Source organism: Sceloporus undulatus, unplaced genomic scaffold (assembly GCF_019175285.1).
Source record: "Sceloporus undulatus isolate JIND9_A2432 ecotype Alabama unplaced genomic scaffold, SceUnd_v1.1 scaffold_16, whole genome shotgun sequence".
Classification (NCBI taxonomy): Eukaryota; Metazoa; Chordata; class Lepidosauria; order Squamata; family Phrynosomatidae; genus Sceloporus; species Sceloporus undulatus.
This window is the reverse complement of record NW_024802938.1, coordinates 945,751-963,049: the sequence shown is the minus strand read 5'-3', so window position 1 is coordinate 963,049 and position 17,299 is coordinate 945,751. Positions and strand designations below refer to the sequence as shown.

Sequence of the window (17,299 nt, the reverse complement as noted above, 5' to 3'; positions counted from 1 at the left end):
CCCCTACAGAAGGAATTGGACATTTTTGTCTGATACGTAACTGTGTATTTAGTTGCAGACTGAAGAAGCAAAGTTGTGTGTATGGTACCATTGTGATTCTGGTGCCTTTGCACACTGCAGAGGCTCACTGTGGGTTGCCAATGTAGGTGTGCAGTGCACCTTACAATCAGACATTTCACATTTCTTTGCACATTCAGTTTTGCAATGTTACAATTCACTAATCCCCAATCACCATGTAACTCCATGAGTGCAAAGTCAAGCTCTGTCTCCTTTATCTAGGGCCTTTTCTATACTGACTAAATACCCCTAACTTCCCCCAGGTTCAGCGTATGTTTACATGATGCAGGCTCAAACCCCCCCAAACTGTCTTCATAATGTCCAAGCCTGATTTGGGGTTTCTACCCCTTAACCTGCATCTACTTAATTCACATTTTGCTGCAGGTTTTTCGGTCTTTTCACAGCAATCACAGCAGCTGTTTCACTCTTGTGGTCCTAAGCCACACATCACTGTCCTCACTGTTGGTGCATTGCTCTGGGATCCCAAAGAGGCACTCAGCATTGTTAGCATGGCTGGGCACCTTGTTCTGGCTTCAGAGTGACATGCCCACAGTGGCAGGGGCAGGAAGCAGCTCGGCACCGTGTAAGTGCTGCTATCTCATCACTGCAGAGACATGATGATGTCACTGTGGGGACATTGCTCTGAGGCCAGAAGGTGCCCAGCCATGCTAATGATGCTGAGTGTCTCTTTCTGATCCCAGAACAATGTGCCAAATGTGGGAACAGTGGTGGGTGGCTTGGGACTGCAAGAGTGAAGGCAGCTGCTGTCATGGACTGAAAAACCAGCAGCAAAAGTGATTTAAGTAAATATGGTTTGTTGTCATCCCTGTGAAATAGGCAAGAGGCATATTTGGGGTCATAATACTCCAGGGACACCCAGAGTATTCTGGAAGATGTATATGAGCAACTGGATCTCAGACAGTTACTTTGGAGAAGCATTGGAACAATAATGGTATTTAATTGCTTTTTCAAAGATATATTTCCAAGCACAGTTTAATATAGAGCTAACCTGAAGTTATTCTGTGAAACTGTTCATGAAATGGCTTCTTATTTATTAAAAACCAACCTTGTGTTCCAGTTAAAGATTCTGCATCATAGAAAGTTTAATCCTCCAGTGCACAAAGAAGAGTCCTCTGTTGTGATCCTCTGTCTGCAAAAAGTGCTTCTTACTGGGGCCTGTGGGAGTACATCACACTTCAACTCCAGTAGCCTAAAAAATCCTTCCTGTTCCTCTAGTGTATCTCTGATGTAGCCTTTGACTGCTTTCTTATTTAAACTGCCCAGTGTACTTTATTACCAGTGTACTTTATTTTATTATCAGAGCTGTTTTTGTTTAAGTAGTTTGATATCTTCTTTTCCATCTTTGTTATGTCCTTTGTTATGCTTTGGGTGTTTCTTTTATAAGAGAAAATCAGTTTTTAACATTAACTTACATATTGTTGTTGTTGTTTTGTTATATTTATTTCTATCTTGCCTTTTCCCCAGCTTTCCCAGGGACTCAAAGAGGCTTACAAAGATTTTTTTAAAAAATGTTGAAAATTCACAAGATACACAAGTTAAAATAGAATTAAATAATAAAAAATCCAGATTAAAACATTAAACACGCACACACCACAACAACAATTAGCAATATCCAGTGTACAGTGGTACCTCGGGATACGAAATACCCAGGTTACGAAATTTTCGGGATACGAAAAAATCCCATAGGGAATTATTGTTTCGGGTTACGAATGTTTTTTCGGGTTACGAAAAACTTTTGGTGCTTTTTTCGGCTTTTTCGCACGGAATCGCGGCTTTTCCCCATTAGCGCCTATGGCAATTCGGCTTACGGAGGCTTTTCGGGTTACGAAAGCGGCCGCGTTACGAATTAATTTTGTAACCCGAGGCACCACTGTATTGTGTAAGATGTCCTTTTTGTGTATCTTTACTCATCAAATGCCTCTTGGAATAGGATATTCTTTGTTTTTATATGAAAAACGGTTAGGGAGGGTGCCAGTCTAACTTCCCTGGAAAGGGAGTTCCAATGCTTGGGGGCAGCCACCATCTTAGATCTTACAGCAACAACGCAACAACATCCACTGTCTTGGATGTTACTGAGTGCCTTCAAGTCATTTCCAACTTATGGTGATCATATCATAGTGTTTTCTTGGCAGGATCGGGGGGAGGGGAGGTTGACAGTGCCTTCCTCTGAAGCTGAAAGTGTATGACTTGCCCAAAGTCACCTAGTAGGTTTCCATGGTTGCATGGGGATTCAAATCTTGGTCTCAAAGAATTGTGCTGAGTAAATTCTAAAGTATTTTCTATTCCTAATTCTAGTATAGTGTAGAATTAAAGTTCTTGTTGTGTGCATTCAAGTAATTTCTGACTTATGACAACCCTAAGGTGAACCTAGCATGGGGTTTTCATGGCAAGACTTTGTTCAAAGAAACTTTGCCATTGTCTTTCCCTGAGGCTGAGAGCATGTGACTTTCCTGAGGCCACTCATTGGGTTTCATGGTTGAGTTGGGAATTGATCCCTGGTCTCCAGAGTCATAGTCCAACACTCAAACCACTACGCCACACTGGTTGTGCAATTAAGAGTTACAAATCTATAATAGACAAGTATTGCATTTCTTAACACTAGTGTGGATTCCACTGTGCACCCAACTGGGGCCAATGTTTCACAGTATACAGTTGTAGCACTATAATTCCACTTCAGCTGCATAGTCTGCATCCTGGGGTTTGCAGTTGTTTACAAGAGCTCTCTGGCTGAGAATTCTAATTATTCCTTCCTATAATCTGCAGATCTCAAGATGCTAAAGGATGAAACCATGGCAGCTAAAGTAGAATCACAGAGCTATACATGTGCAGAGTCAAAGGACACTCAGAATCAAAGCACATTATTTTTCTTTGCTGCTTCATCCACCAAAAATAATAATATGGGGTGTTTTTGACACAATTGGTTTCAGTGGCTGGAAGAAGGCAGTGTCCCAGTGGCAAAAAACAAGAGATAACATGGGGACATTTTTGTCTTGGCTGTTTTCTCTTTGCAAATAAATAAGTGAAGACTGAAATATGGGGAAATTATTTACAGTTGTTCAGGTGCTGCCACAGAATGCCCACCCTTTAGATCTAGTTTTGTGTGGGTGTCACAACAAAACATGACTTGGGGACAATAATGTTCCATCCTGGTGCATGAGGCTTAAATAAAGGAGTACAGTCAGAAAATGTGTTACTAACAGCCTTATATTTTGTCTTCCAGCAAAGCAGTGAACAAGTGGGATACAAACACCTAGATTTGGAAAAGATGGACTTCCAGATATCAACTATAAAGTATCCTTGAGGTCTCTTCCAACTCTATGATTCTGTGATTCCATCTCTACCTTGAGGTCTCTTCCAATTCTATGGTTCTATGATTCTATGTATCTTTGATGGTCTTTTGGAATGGAGGGATTTTAAACATAATTCTGTCCACTCACTCAAGGCAGTGAGAAGTTTATGTAGGCCAGAGAAGATGAATCATACAAACCTCACAACAGAAACTAGTGTGGCTGTCAGATCCAAGACAATCACCGAAAACATGCTGATTGCCCTGACTCTGTCTGTAATTACTACCCTGACAATGCTGTTGAATTCTTCAGTCATCTCGGCAATCTGTACAACCAAAAAGCTTCACCAGCCAGCAAATTACTTAATATGCTCACTGGCTGTTACAGACTTGCTTGTAGCTGTTTTGGTCATGCCCTTGAGTATTACCTACATAGTTATGGAAAGATGGACCCTTGGATACTTTCTCTGTGAGATATGGCTGAGCATAGACATGACTTGTTGCACATGTTCAATACTTCACCTTTGTGTCATTGCACTGGATCGATACTGGGCCATTACAGATGCCATTGAATACGCCAGGAAGAGAACTGCCAAAAGAGCTGCAGTTATGATTGGCACAGTATGGACCATATCCACTTTTATCTCCATGCCTCCTCTGTTTTGGAGAAACCATAGTGCTAATACCAATTCCAGTGAATGTCAGATTCAACACAGCCATGTGATCTATACTATTTACTCCACATTTGGAGCATTTTATATCCCTTTGACCCTTATATTGATTGTCTATTACCGGATTTATCATGCTGCAAAGAGCCTTTATCAAAAACGTGGATCAAGCAGACACCTCAGCAGCAGGAGTACAGACAGTCAAAACTCCTTTGCCAGTTGTAAGCTCACACAGACATTCTGTGTATCAGATTTCTCCACATCTGATCCAACCATGGAATTTGATAGAATGCATGCTTCAATGAGGAGTCCTACGTTTGACAATGATCTGGATTTTGTTGGAGACCGACAACAGATTTCCAGTGTACGGGAGCGCAAGGCTGCCCGAATCCTTGGCCTTATCTTAAGCGCATTCATTTTATCTTGGTTTCCATTTTTTATGAAGGAACTTATTGTGGGCCTAGGACTGGGCAATGTGTCTTCTGATGTGGCTCACTTTTTGACATGGCTGGGTTATGTGAATTCTCTGGTCAATCCTCTGCTGTACACTAGTTTTAATGAAGATTTTAAACTTGCTTTTAAAAAGCTCATTAAATGTTGGGAACACTCTTAAAACAACACCAGATGGTTTCAATGTGACTTACTGGCCTTAAATATGAAAGAGAGAGGAAAAATAACTTAACCTAGCAACCCATTTGGATTATTTTGTTTTGGGGAGCACATATAAAAAGGATTAATTTGGCTTGTCTTTCTGCTTAATTTCTCTTTAGTCTATGAACCTATCATGCTGTTTTCTACCTCTTTGTACTATGAGTACATGTGTTTCTATATCATGAGATTCAAATACATTTTATTACACAGGTTCTTTCCCTCTCTCTGTCTCACTCACTCTCTCTCTCTCTCTCTCTCTCACACACACACACACACACACACACACACACACTGAAATAGCAGATGCAAAATACCCAATTCAATATTTGTCTTTAGGCCACTTCTAATAAAGTATGAACCCAGTATGTCAATGATGACCCATTCTGCCTCCTCCCCCCCCCCCCCAAGTCTTATGCATACATTTGTTTCAGCATGCTGTCCATTAAAAACATAAAAGGAACCATGCTGGATCAGACCAAAGATTTGTCTAGTCCATTCCTCTTTCCTTAAAATGGTCAACAAGAGAGCTATGAGAAACCCACAAGCAAGTTGTGAGTTCACTGGCATGATTTGCTTGTGTTCCCCAACATCTAATATAGAGGCATCTTTCCTCTGATTTTGGAGGTAGTATATGGTCATCCTGACAAGGAGCCACTGATAATCTCATTCCCCTTGATTTACAAAGGTAGGCTGATGTACTCCTTCTGGAAATTGACCCAGTCATCCCTCTCCTCTATGGAGCGTCTGCCTAGATCATCTGAATTACTCTGCACTGCCTCTAAATTCTATATGGGGTCTTGTGGTACATTGGGTATGTTTGTGTGAAGGCTGGGGCATACGCATACCAAGATCTGGATATAGGAAGTAAAGGAGTGAAGAGAGTTTCATGGAGCACTAGGGTGAACGTCTCTCACAGCCAGACCTGTGTTTATTGGAGTTTCGGTGATTCTTAGAAGACTATTGATAGATAATGTATTCACTGTATATGACTATTATGACCACATAAGGCTGACGACTATTGTTATTTTGAAAAATCTATATAAATGCATTTGAGAGTCATTAAGACTTTGAAAAAATAACCTCGTAGAAGAGTGATTGAGAGGTGATATGATAGGTATCTTTAAATATATGAAGCGATATCAATAAATTAGAGCAAGATGTATTTTCGGCTGCTCCAGAGACTAGAAAACAGAGCAACAGAATAGAACACAGACAAGTTCCAAGAAAAGAGATTCCACCTAAATGTTAGGATGAACTTCTTGACTGTAAGAGTGGTTTGAAGGTGGAATGAACACATAAGAGGGTGGTAGAGTCTCCTTTTTCTGACGTTTTAAAACAGAGGTTGGATGGCTGTCTCTCAAAAGTGCTGTAGCTATGTATTCCTACATGGCAGAGGGTTGGACAAGATAGCTTTCGTGTACATTCTAGTTCTGTAATTCTATGCAAGTTAAATTATGGCAATTACAGGGCAGACTTTTAAAGTCACGAATACTCTTTGCTTCTTTGGAACAGTACAGCCATACCTGTCCTGCAGAATGAAGAAGCAAATACAGTTTTTTAAAAGGCCAAGAATGATCCTCATTTATTGTGAGATATGCTATTGTGGGTTCAGAAACAGCACTAATTGTTCTTTTGCAACTGCATCCACATCTGTGTTGCAAAGCTTCATCAGTTCCTACAAAGCTGTAATATTCTGTAACATCATCTTTGATCTTTCGCTCTCTGCATCACTATATCTTCTTTCAAACTGCTAATTAGAATCAGGCCTAAGGTTGTACCATAATTAAAACTAAGAAAATGTTTATTCTTTGCCAGATGGCTTGAGATTACCCGATTAAAGTATCAGCTAAGCGAAAAGGCACGTTTTTTAAAAAGCATGACAACAATGGCTGGAGATGCTTCTTTCTTCCTGGCTGCAAACTAATGATGGAAAAAACAGCATTTCAAAGTAATACCCGTATTTTCCGGCGTATAAGACGACTGGGCGTATAAGACGACCCCCAACTTTTCCAGTTCCAGTCCAGCTTGGAGGTTTCAGCACCTGCCCTATAAGACAACACCCGGCGTATAAGACGACCCCTGACTTTTTAGAAGATTTTCCTGGGTTAAAAAGTAGTCTTATACGCCAGAAAATACAGTATTTCAGGTATGATCTCTAGGAGCTTATTGAAATGTTTGGTTAAAAGTGTGCCAATGCATCATTTTCCATCTAATTTCAGAGCAACAGCATCATGAGTTGAATCCAGATTTAGTGTTACCCAGAAGACCTACTGAAATCAGTGGAGTAAGTGATGGCTAATTCAAATCCTGTTGATTTCAGTGGGTCTGCTTGTAGTACAATTAAATCTGGATGAAATTCCTTATCTAGAGTGTATGACATGGATTGTAGGATAGTGAAGCTGATATTTGATTCCTGACCTTACAAAATGAGGGGAAGTCATAGAATCATGGAATAATACAATCATAGAGTTAGAAGAGACCACAGGAGCCATCCAGTCCAACACCCTGCAATGCAATAACACTCAATCAAAACCCTCCTGAAAAATGGCCATCTTCTTTCTGTTCAAAAACCTCCAAAGAAGGAGACTTCACCACACTCTGGGGGAGTGTGTTCAACTGTCAAATAGCTCTTACCGCTAGGAAGTTCTTCCTAATGTTGAGGTGGAATCTCTTTTCCTGATGTGGTCCTTAGCACATGATATATGGAGCATTTAATCATGCCAAAGAAGAATTGGCAACTGGCTATACTTTTGAAGCCAAGTCAGAAGCTGTTGCTTAGAATGTGTGTACCTGTCCTCAAGTCAAAATATAAAAAGTGTACTTCCAGATAGAGTACTCTGGAAAATCAAAATGCATTATTCACCTGTCTTTTCTTTTTTTAACCTAGTTTTCCATTATCTGCCTCTTAGGATTCAAACTAAGGCCTGTTATAGACTGCCAAAATAAAGCTGCTTCGGGTCTCTTTGGAGGTATGCTGTTTAAATGATGCGTGGGTCCTAAGAGTCCAGAGGTCGCTCCAAAGCCACACTCCATTCCTAAGCACTGGAGTGCAGCTTTGGTGCAGCTTCCGGATTCTTAGGATGCATGCATCATTTAAACAGCATACCTCCAAAGAGAACCGAAGCAGATTTAATTTGGCAGTCTGTAACAGGCTTATGATTCCCAGAACCGTCTTACCTTGAAGGACCATGCCGTCTAGATCATGTACAACATATGACAATATTTGCTTTAAGCTGTTTTTGAAGGATCTGAACATTGTATTTCAGAGGTTGGCAACATCTGGATCTTCAGATACTGTTGGACTGTAAAACTCATCAACCCTAGTTAGCATAGACAATAGATGTAGAAGTTGTTGCAATATCTGGAGAATCCTTTATTCCCAGTCCTCCACTAAAGTAATGAGGTTATAAAATATGAGTGAACAAAATGTAGCCTTCCTGTTATGGCTGCAGTTCCCATTAGCCCTTGGTAGCATATGAGGAATGCTGGGAGATACAATCCCACAACATGTGGAGTTCTGCACTGTGCGCCTCAACACAAAGGGCAACAATCACAACAAAGATTGAAAGCAGAAGAAGAAATGAAATAATAGAAACTTCTGTATTGCTCTGTTTGCAAGGATTGTTAGAAGGCAAGATTGTTTGGAGCCTAACAATATTGATATTAGATCAGCTTTGTACCTCAGCTCAGGTTCTAATGCCTAGGGTTTTGAAGGGGGACATGCACATTTATACTGAGGAAAAACAAACATGTTTCATGTTTCCATTTCTTCTACCTTGAAAAGGAGCCATTAAATCAGCCTGAAATAAATACCACTTTCCACTTTTTGAGACTGAAGTGTTTTGATGAAGCCTTGGTATATTTTAAAGCTACCAAGAATAACTGATGGCCCTGTTAAGTTAACCAAAGCAAACACTGGCAGTGCTAGTTAATTCAGAATTCAGCCAATTAAAATGTTATGTTGACAACAGTCAAAGAGAGTTTATAGACATTAAGCCCAGGGAACAACAGCTGAGATTTCTCTATGGCACTGGACTGAGGGAGTTCAACTGATGAAGAATCACAAGAGCTGTTGACAAGGAAGATGTGTACAGTATACCCATGCCAGCAAATCCTCTGAAATACTGTACACCTAGGTTATGTGTGTATATGTATGTGCCTTCATCACCTGTCAACTGATGGCAACCCCATGAATTTCATGGGGTTTTCTTAAGTAAAGAATACTCAGAGGTTGATTTGCCAGCCCCTCCCTCTGAAATATAGCCTACAGTGCCTCATATAATAATAATAATAATAATAATAATAATAATAATAATAATAATAATAATAATAATAAAAGTTTATTTATATACCGCCCTTCCAGAGATCAGGGCGGTGCACATCAGAAAACAATACATTAAAATCACAATAAAACCAATACAATAAAACAGCACATGCCAGCATGCAATGCTGACGAGGGGGGGTCTCCTGGGTATTGATCAGAGCTGACCCTGATTGGTTTTCAAGATCAAACCAGGTTTGTTGCCTTTATGGTACTTAGGTCCAGCAAAATGGGAGTATGTAAGCATAATTTTATAAAACAAGGATATATTTTTTAAAGAAACATTCTGCTTAAGAAAATGAATGGTGGCTCTTTTTAACTGTCTGAAAATGAATGAATGGGCTGTTCTGAAAAATCTGGAGGGGTAATCAGCTAATAGGAACTGATTAGAAATGGCAACACCCCCCCCCCCCCGCCCCCCAAAGAAGCAGTTTCAGAGCATTTCAAATTCCTTGGAATGCAATATGAATCTTAGAAGTGGTGCCTCTTAAACAAAATTCAGAGGAGGACTGGAAAGAGAAACAGCTAAGGAGAGATATTTTCACAAATTCTATTCCATTAGAAGAGGTGTAAACTAGTTTCTTGGCAGACTACATGAGTCTTCACAATTGCACATATAACTGAAGGACTCTCTTCAGTTACAATTTGACTCCAGGGAGACTGATGTTTGATAAGCAGATGTATTACTTTCACATGTAAATATTAACAGACCTATTTAAAGATTCCTGCAAGCTAGGTGAAGACCTGTGTCTTCTCAAACAATTGTTAGAAGATTTCTGGCCAGGATCACAATCCACATCTTTCTCTTTCCTATTGCATACTATTGTACTGCCACAGCAGTATGATATCCAACCCCAAAACTGTACTTTATTATGGTCCATAAACCAGGATAAGTTAAAACAAGGTTTGTTGTTGGCTTATGAATCCTGACTTATTTGTTTACAACAAGCCATAATGCAAGATTTGGATGTTACAGTAAAAATACCCAGCAATGGTAGTTGGATGTGATATCCAAACATGGGATAACTGTAAAACTAGGATGATAAATTATCCCTCCCTGTTAGTCTACCTACTCCTGTGAATAGAGGATCAAAACAGGGACAAAAAAGCTGCACCGTGGCATATCCCTATGTGCAGGTATGGCCTGTGGATGAAATCCATTGCAGATTTTGTACAGATTGAGAAGGTGTCAGAAGAGGCAGGAGATAGGGTGATTCTTCATTGCACCTTCACCCTCCTGTACACCCCAAAATTTGCTCTAGATTGTTGGGCATATCTTCCAGTGCAGATTTTTGAATATGAGAGAGAGAAACCTCTGTTGTTGAAGCAGAAGTCTACTCGGTCAGCATTGACTTTTCCCAATTGTATGTTTTTGGCAAAATTAGATTCAAAATCATCTATACAGATTATAACTTGGTTAATGAAGTGGAAGTGCTCCTGGACACTACCTTGTAACCAAAAACTTGGTACCAAAGGCAAAACTAAAATGGAAAGCATAGGGATAGATTTCTATAGCACAGAGAAGAAGAGCAGTTCAACAGGTTCTAGCAAACATTTTATCAAAAACTAATAATCATATGTGAAATGAAACAACTGGGTCTGATAAGTTTTGCATAAATCAACAAGAACATTTTGAGCCAACCATTTGAAGGTTTCTTCTAAAATCCACCCAGGGATGCAGCTCAAGCTTTATCTTGTTGATCACTGCAAACACATTGCTGCAACATGACACCCAAACTGTGTTTCTCCAGCCCTCCTTCATCATTCTCCCAATGCCAATGCTGCTAAAAAACAACAACAACTTCCAGTGACAGTGGATGAAGACTGGGCAAACACAAAAGGCCTGTAAAGAGGACCTGGAGTAATTGTTAAATAATAGTACTTGTCAGTTAGTTCTCAGTTCTATAGATTAGTCTGAACTAGGGGTCAGCAAATAGGTAAAGTCCACAGACTCAGCTGTTGTATTCTGGTCTAACAGAAGTTCAGATCAGTCTCTTCTTAAGAGAACATTTTAGAAAATGCATCTGAATTTGCCTACTTATTCCTAAAACTTGTAAAATGGTATTTGCTACACAGGACATACATACTTAATCTAAATAGCTCTTGTTTTGTTCTAGGTGACACTCAAACATGCTTTCCACAGCCCTTTGAAAAATAGAAATGTTTTGAAATGGCGTTACTCAGAAAAGTCATTTTTCAGAAGGAAACTATTAAAATGCTATACTTGCGCTAACTTGAAAATCTACACAGATTTTCTGAACATAAGAAAGTTGTAATCTTTTACTTGCTCTTTGCCAGAAATTATCGTCTGACTTTGAAAAAAACGAAGCATTAAACAGGACAATACAGATTTCAGAACTTACAGCTGGACAAAGACCAGTAAGTGGTCTGAAGATGCCAGCCACAGATGCTGGTGAAACATCAGGAAGAAACTCTTCTAGAACATGGCCACATAGCCTGAAAAACCCACAAAAAACTATAGATGCCGGCCACGAAAGCCTTCGACTTCACACCAGTAAGGAAAGTTTGGGGTGCATCCATACCACAGAAGTGAAGCTGTTTGACATCACTTTCTGCCATATTTCTATCCTACAGAACCCTGGAATTTGTAGTTTGATGAGTTAGTCAACCTAGTGTGTCAGAAAGCTCTGGTGGTTCACCAAACTACAGATCCCAGGATTCTGTATGATGGAGTTGTGGCAGTTAAAGTGGTGTCAAACTGCTTTAATTCTGCAGTGTGGATACATCCTAACAAAGGTAAATGTGCAAGGAAATATCAAGGTTTTAAGCTGGTACATAACCATTAATACTTTTAGAACCTGACAAATTGCTCAAAAGAGAGGATTCCATAAGCATAGAGCAACCAGAAAGAAGATTTTGTCCCTGGTAGCAGGGCATCTCACCTCTAAAGAAGACACACAGACACCCAGAATATAACTTATCTATTGAGATCATATGGGAGCTGGGGCAACCTATTCCACCTCTCCTTGCCATGCTGTGTTAATAGGTGCCTATTACAGGTTCAGGCTGCTGTGAACCTTCTCACTATTGTTACAATTCCTTTATTATGCTGTTACAGTTTCTGGCTTCTGTGTGTTGATTTGGATATTTTGGAGATGACCCAGAAGAGGAAAAAGGAAGCAAACAAACCCAATCTTAAACTCATTTTCTAACTTGTATTTGTCTTATTTCTCATTAGGGTATAGGGGTCATCTGAAGACATTTTTCTGCCTGTGATGAAAGCATCCTTGCTCCATTTCACATTCAGATGCTGACTGAAGTAGCAGTTGAATCCCACATCAATACAAATAGAAGGATTATATTCTTCATAACATATTGCAGGACAAGCTGGATGACATGTCTGTCCTCCAACAGAAGCAGAAAACCGAAACATCACCTGAAACATCACCCCACATCTACTGCCTGAACTGATTGTCTTACTCTTCCTAACAGTAGGGCCAGCCCTGCTAAGGCAAGTGGGTCTTAGTGGTTTTCATTCAAGCCACTGAAGAGAGAATTTCAACCAGTGCATCTCATTCCTATGTGATAAATAACATATCTTTCTCTGCAAAACTCTAAAAGGCACAGCAGGTCTCTTTCCCCAGGCACCTCGTAAAGGGCAGGAATTATAGGCCTCATAAATCTCTAGGGGGAAAAATGACAGCCAATCCAGTTTATGAAAACTTGGAACGAAATCAAAACCATGCATTTTGGGAGGCAAGTCCACATTAGTCTGGATTTGGTACCTACTCCCCAATGCATTAGTCTGGAGTGGTACCTACTCCCCAATGCATGTCTTTAAGATAGCAGCAGAAGTGGCTGGTGGTTCAGGAATTACGGGTTGATGAATGCACCCACAGTTTTTACAGTGGTTCTTCTATTTAACAACAACTCTGCCACAGCTATTCTAGGTTGTATGGGAGCTGTCCAAGTACTGAACACACAGTTCTGGAGCCAACAAGCCATTTCTGGACTGAATAGTAGAAATCATTTACTAGTAAGATTGGTGCTAGGGGTCTGCCACTTCTTTCCCCAATCCAATACCCTCCAGATGTGTTGGATTATTATTCCCCTCATCCCTAACCACCATCATCAATGGCTATATACAGATGCTTGCTTCTGTACGTATTGGTTATGTTCCTGTGACATAAAAGGGAGTATGGAATTACAGGAAAGAAGTTTTGAAAGTGGACAGACACAGCCATTTTGACCAGTCAGCAAACTTTAGCCACAGATCTTTAGTACAGGGACTACAAAGTAGGGCAGAAAATGCTTCTTCTTACAGTTTTTATGACTGAGTTGTTCTCTTTTCTTGTGTAAGAAAGCTAAAATAGAATGGTGAAATGTCAAAAAGGCACACACAGCTATGAGAATTTACAAGACCAGGCAAATTAGGCAAACACATAGGCTAGAGCTGTGTGGGTAATGTACCTGCTGGCACAGCCTCATAGTGTGCCAACATTCATACTTCCTTGGTCATAGGGAAGGGGATATCCAGTACCCCATGCTCAACAACCTGCTTTCCTTAATACACAGCCTCAGCTCTATGGCAAATAGGGCATAAACTCAAAAAACCATGGCTGCAAGTGCAGTGGGATCTGAGTCAAAGGAGGAGCCATTACCCTGCAAGGCCTCTAGGAAACAGTGAAGAACCACAAAGAGGGAGAAAAACACTAGTGGAAGGTCACCACTGGATACAGTACATAATCCCCATGGAAACAATTACTTTCAGAAAACAATTGCAAACAGGTATATTCTTCAGCAGAATACAAGACAGGATCATGTGTGCCATACATAGGTGTTGGTTTTTTTTTTTAAAGAATCTGTCCCAAGCCATTTAAATTCTTCGGCAAGCAAAGCCAAATTTTGTAGCCTGTAACAAAGATACAACTTCATCACATTCTTCTAATTTCTTTTGCAATTGATTTTATTTTATTTTTATTGCAAATTACCACTATATTCTTAATTTTATTCCAGAATTGGTATTAACCAAGAACAGGAAGCCTGTGTACGACTGCTTGAAATCTTTACAAGTATTTCTCTAGTGGCTGAGATTTTGGCAGTGATTGTATACACACTTTCAAATGGAACTTTTGGGCCCCATGGGCTAGAAATGCTCAATTTTTTGTTGTTGTTATAAGAAGCTGAAACCACATTTCATTCATATTTTGTTTTTTCACCCTCAGCTGGTGAATAATTATATAATACAAACAACCCTACTAATATGCTAAGAGTCAAGTGAAACCTGGGGTGGGGGGAATCTAAATCCAATGAAACTGAAAATTAATCTCAAATGTCAGATTTCAAATACTCAAATTCAACGTGTGAAATGGGATTGAGTTTTCTTTGCCTGTTTAAGGACAGGGGAGCATCCTGATTGGTTAAATAAAATGAGTTAAATTAATATACAAACCAGTGTTCTCATATTTAATGCTATTCAGGTTCCAACTACAGATTCTGTTATATCAGACATCAAAAAGTATCAGCTGACAAGTACTCCTTTCATGTACAGAATACTCAATGAATACCTGGCCTCAAATCAAGCAATCATATGGAGTTTCTTCACAAAAGTACTGCAAACACTACCACTGGCTTTCACATGGACATCTCTCAGGGCAAGAGGACATAGATCTGAAACAGACTGCAGAAATAATCCAGTCTGAGACGGCTTTAACTGTCCTGGCACAGTGCTAGGGCATTCTGGGAACTGTAGTTTGTTGTGGCACCAGAGCTCTCTGACAAGGCTAAATATCTCACAAAACTACAGTTCCTAAAATTCCCAGGTACTGAGCCAGGGCAGTTAAAGTGGTTTCAGACTTGATTATTTCTGTAGTCTGTTTCAGCCCATACTCATTAATTATAATACAAGATCCTGTAGTAGAAGATACTGTATGTGTGTATCATATAGCTATGTCTCTATAGCCATATCTCTATAGCTATATGTCCTTATGCTACCCCAAAAGCCCACTCTGCAAGCATGAAAACACATACACACTATGGCCATTACCATGATGCTGGAGAACAGAAGATGGTGAAGGGTGCATCCAGCTATTTTCGTGCAGATCCTTGCAGATGACATCCTTGCCATATTTTCAGCTACAGGAAAATAACTGGATGAATCTCCATGATCCCACTGCTGTCTGACAACATGTACATGGCTGTGATGGGGAAATTTGCAAGGTAGGTTTGGGGAGATTTTGATGGTTGTGCAGCTGGCACAGAATTCCAACCTTTGAAACAACCCAAAAGTGAGTTGTGATGGCCCAAGTCTGACTTGCTCCATTGTAATTCACCAACAGGATACCAACCGATATATATGTCCCACTACCACAAACAACAGTGGGGTGAGCAAATAGCATCCATGAGATCCACATGGTAACATAGTACATTATGGAGAAGATTTCCCTGTTGAGATAGATAAAGTTTCTCCCCAGACAAGCCCTTTTGCTCCTGGGGCAAAGACGATGACCAGAAGCATTTACCGAAACTGACTGGACTTTGGAGAGCTCTCAAATTTGCCTCAGTTCAAAATTTATCCAGATCTTTCCAAGTTCTACTTATTATACAAACAAATAATGTAGTGCTCATATTTAACCATTAAAATGTACGCATGTTCATTCTACAGTATTTAATGTTTTAACTTAAAAGAAGATGCTGTCATTTTTTTCACCACAAGATGGTGCTCTAAAACTAGCAATGAGCCTGTAAAATTAAGACTGGGAAAGAAAATTATTACAGGCCAGTAATGATGCACTTCAGATTTGGATTACTTTAGAACTGAGACTGATCTGAGAGATATCCAAAGGAAAGTAGGACTCTGAAGCAGTCCAAAGCAAGCTGAGTCTCAGTCTGAAGATTCCTAAAGATTCACAGGCAATTTAGATTCAGGGGCACAGAAAACCAGCCTATGTCTTCCAAGAACTAATGCATTCTCCCTAAAAGATCATTTTTAGGTAAATATGAGGGTGAGAAGAGAAGGGCAGGGAGAGTACAGAGGGGGAATTTTTGTGACTGGAAGCAGTAGCTTCTGCATCCAGAGAATGGTTTTACCAGAGCACTCTGATCCCAGAGCTATGAGGAATGGCTGTTAAAGTAATGTCATAGAACTGAACCAGTGCTCAGTGCTATATTGCAGTGCTTGTCCAAGATACTATTCTATATGAGGCAATACAATAAATGACACCCCTCCCTCAGACGTTACAGTATACAGTAGTACCCTGGGCTAACCAAGTTACTTGGGTTTGTTAACTAAAAGTAGCACAAGTAGGCAGTAAAAACAGGATGCCAAGAAACCAGTAATTGATAACCTATTGGTTTTTCAAGAAACCCAGGTTCAAAACCCACTGCAGAAATAATCCAAGTGACCACTTTAACTGCCCTGGCTCAGTGTTAGGGAATCCTGGGAATTGTAGTTTGTTGTGGCACCTGAGCTTTCTGACACAGAAGGCTAAATGACTCACAGAACTGCAGTTCCCAGAATTGCAGAGCATTGAGCCAGGGCTAGGGTTGCCATAAGTCAGAACTTCCAAACCGGGACAAATGTAGGACAAATTTTTCAAATGTAGGACATTTTTATAAAAATGGAGGACACGCAAACAAATTTGATTATTTTTTTAAAAATAGTTAATATAAATGCCTGTTTCTTAGGCATGATCAAAATGGAGGACATTTGGGCATTATTTCTAGACAGATGGCAGAAATGGACTTCCCTTTCTGGCAAAACACCTCCAACCTCCATTCCAAAACACACACAACAGCACATTTGGGCATTTCACATGGCTTTACTTAACGTGGCCTCTTGCATCAGAGGCTTAATCCATAACCAAACCCCTTCGGTTTAACACTTAGCATGGTTTAACATGACTATGCATATTGAAGGTGGTTTCACCGTTCTTGCACCAAGTGTACTTCTCAGAAGTGTGTGTCAAGGGACTTTGGTTTTTCTTCACTGCGCATGAGTTTGTAAAAATCACATCAATTTACATTGGCCTTGCCTCAGAACCAAAAACAAACAGAAAAGGCACTTTGGAAAGTCACACTCTCTCGGCTTCTGAAACAATGCATGCATGCCGCTCAAGCTGACTCATATCATCATCATCATCATCACCACACCATTACTGTCAAAACAAGGGAGACTTGTTAGCATTAAAAGCACCCAAAACAAACTTTGGAAGGTGACACTCTCTCGGCTTCAGAAACAGTATCTTCATATCATCATCATCATCATCATCATCATCATCATCATCATCACACTATCATTGTCAAAACAAGGGAGACTTGTTAGCATTAAAAGCA

At 40.0% G+C, this 17,299-nt stretch overlaps 1 protein-coding gene across 1 annotated transcript in view; it reads left to right on the top strand.

Moving 5' to 3' along the window:
• Positions 1-4,894, top strand: part of LOC121917368 (5-hydroxytryptamine receptor 1E-like) — a 46,728-nt gene extending 41,834 nt beyond the window's left edge. The window contains exon 2 of the mRNA XM_042443279.1: positions 3,299-4,894. Within this exon, the coding sequence (XP_042299213.1) occupies positions 3,449-4,645 (1,197 nt within the window). The 5' untranslated portion in view covers positions 3,299-3,448 and the 3' untranslated portion in view covers positions 4,646-4,894. The remainder of the gene's footprint in view (positions 1-3,298) is intronic.
• Positions 4,895-17,299: the final 12,405 nt, after the last annotated feature.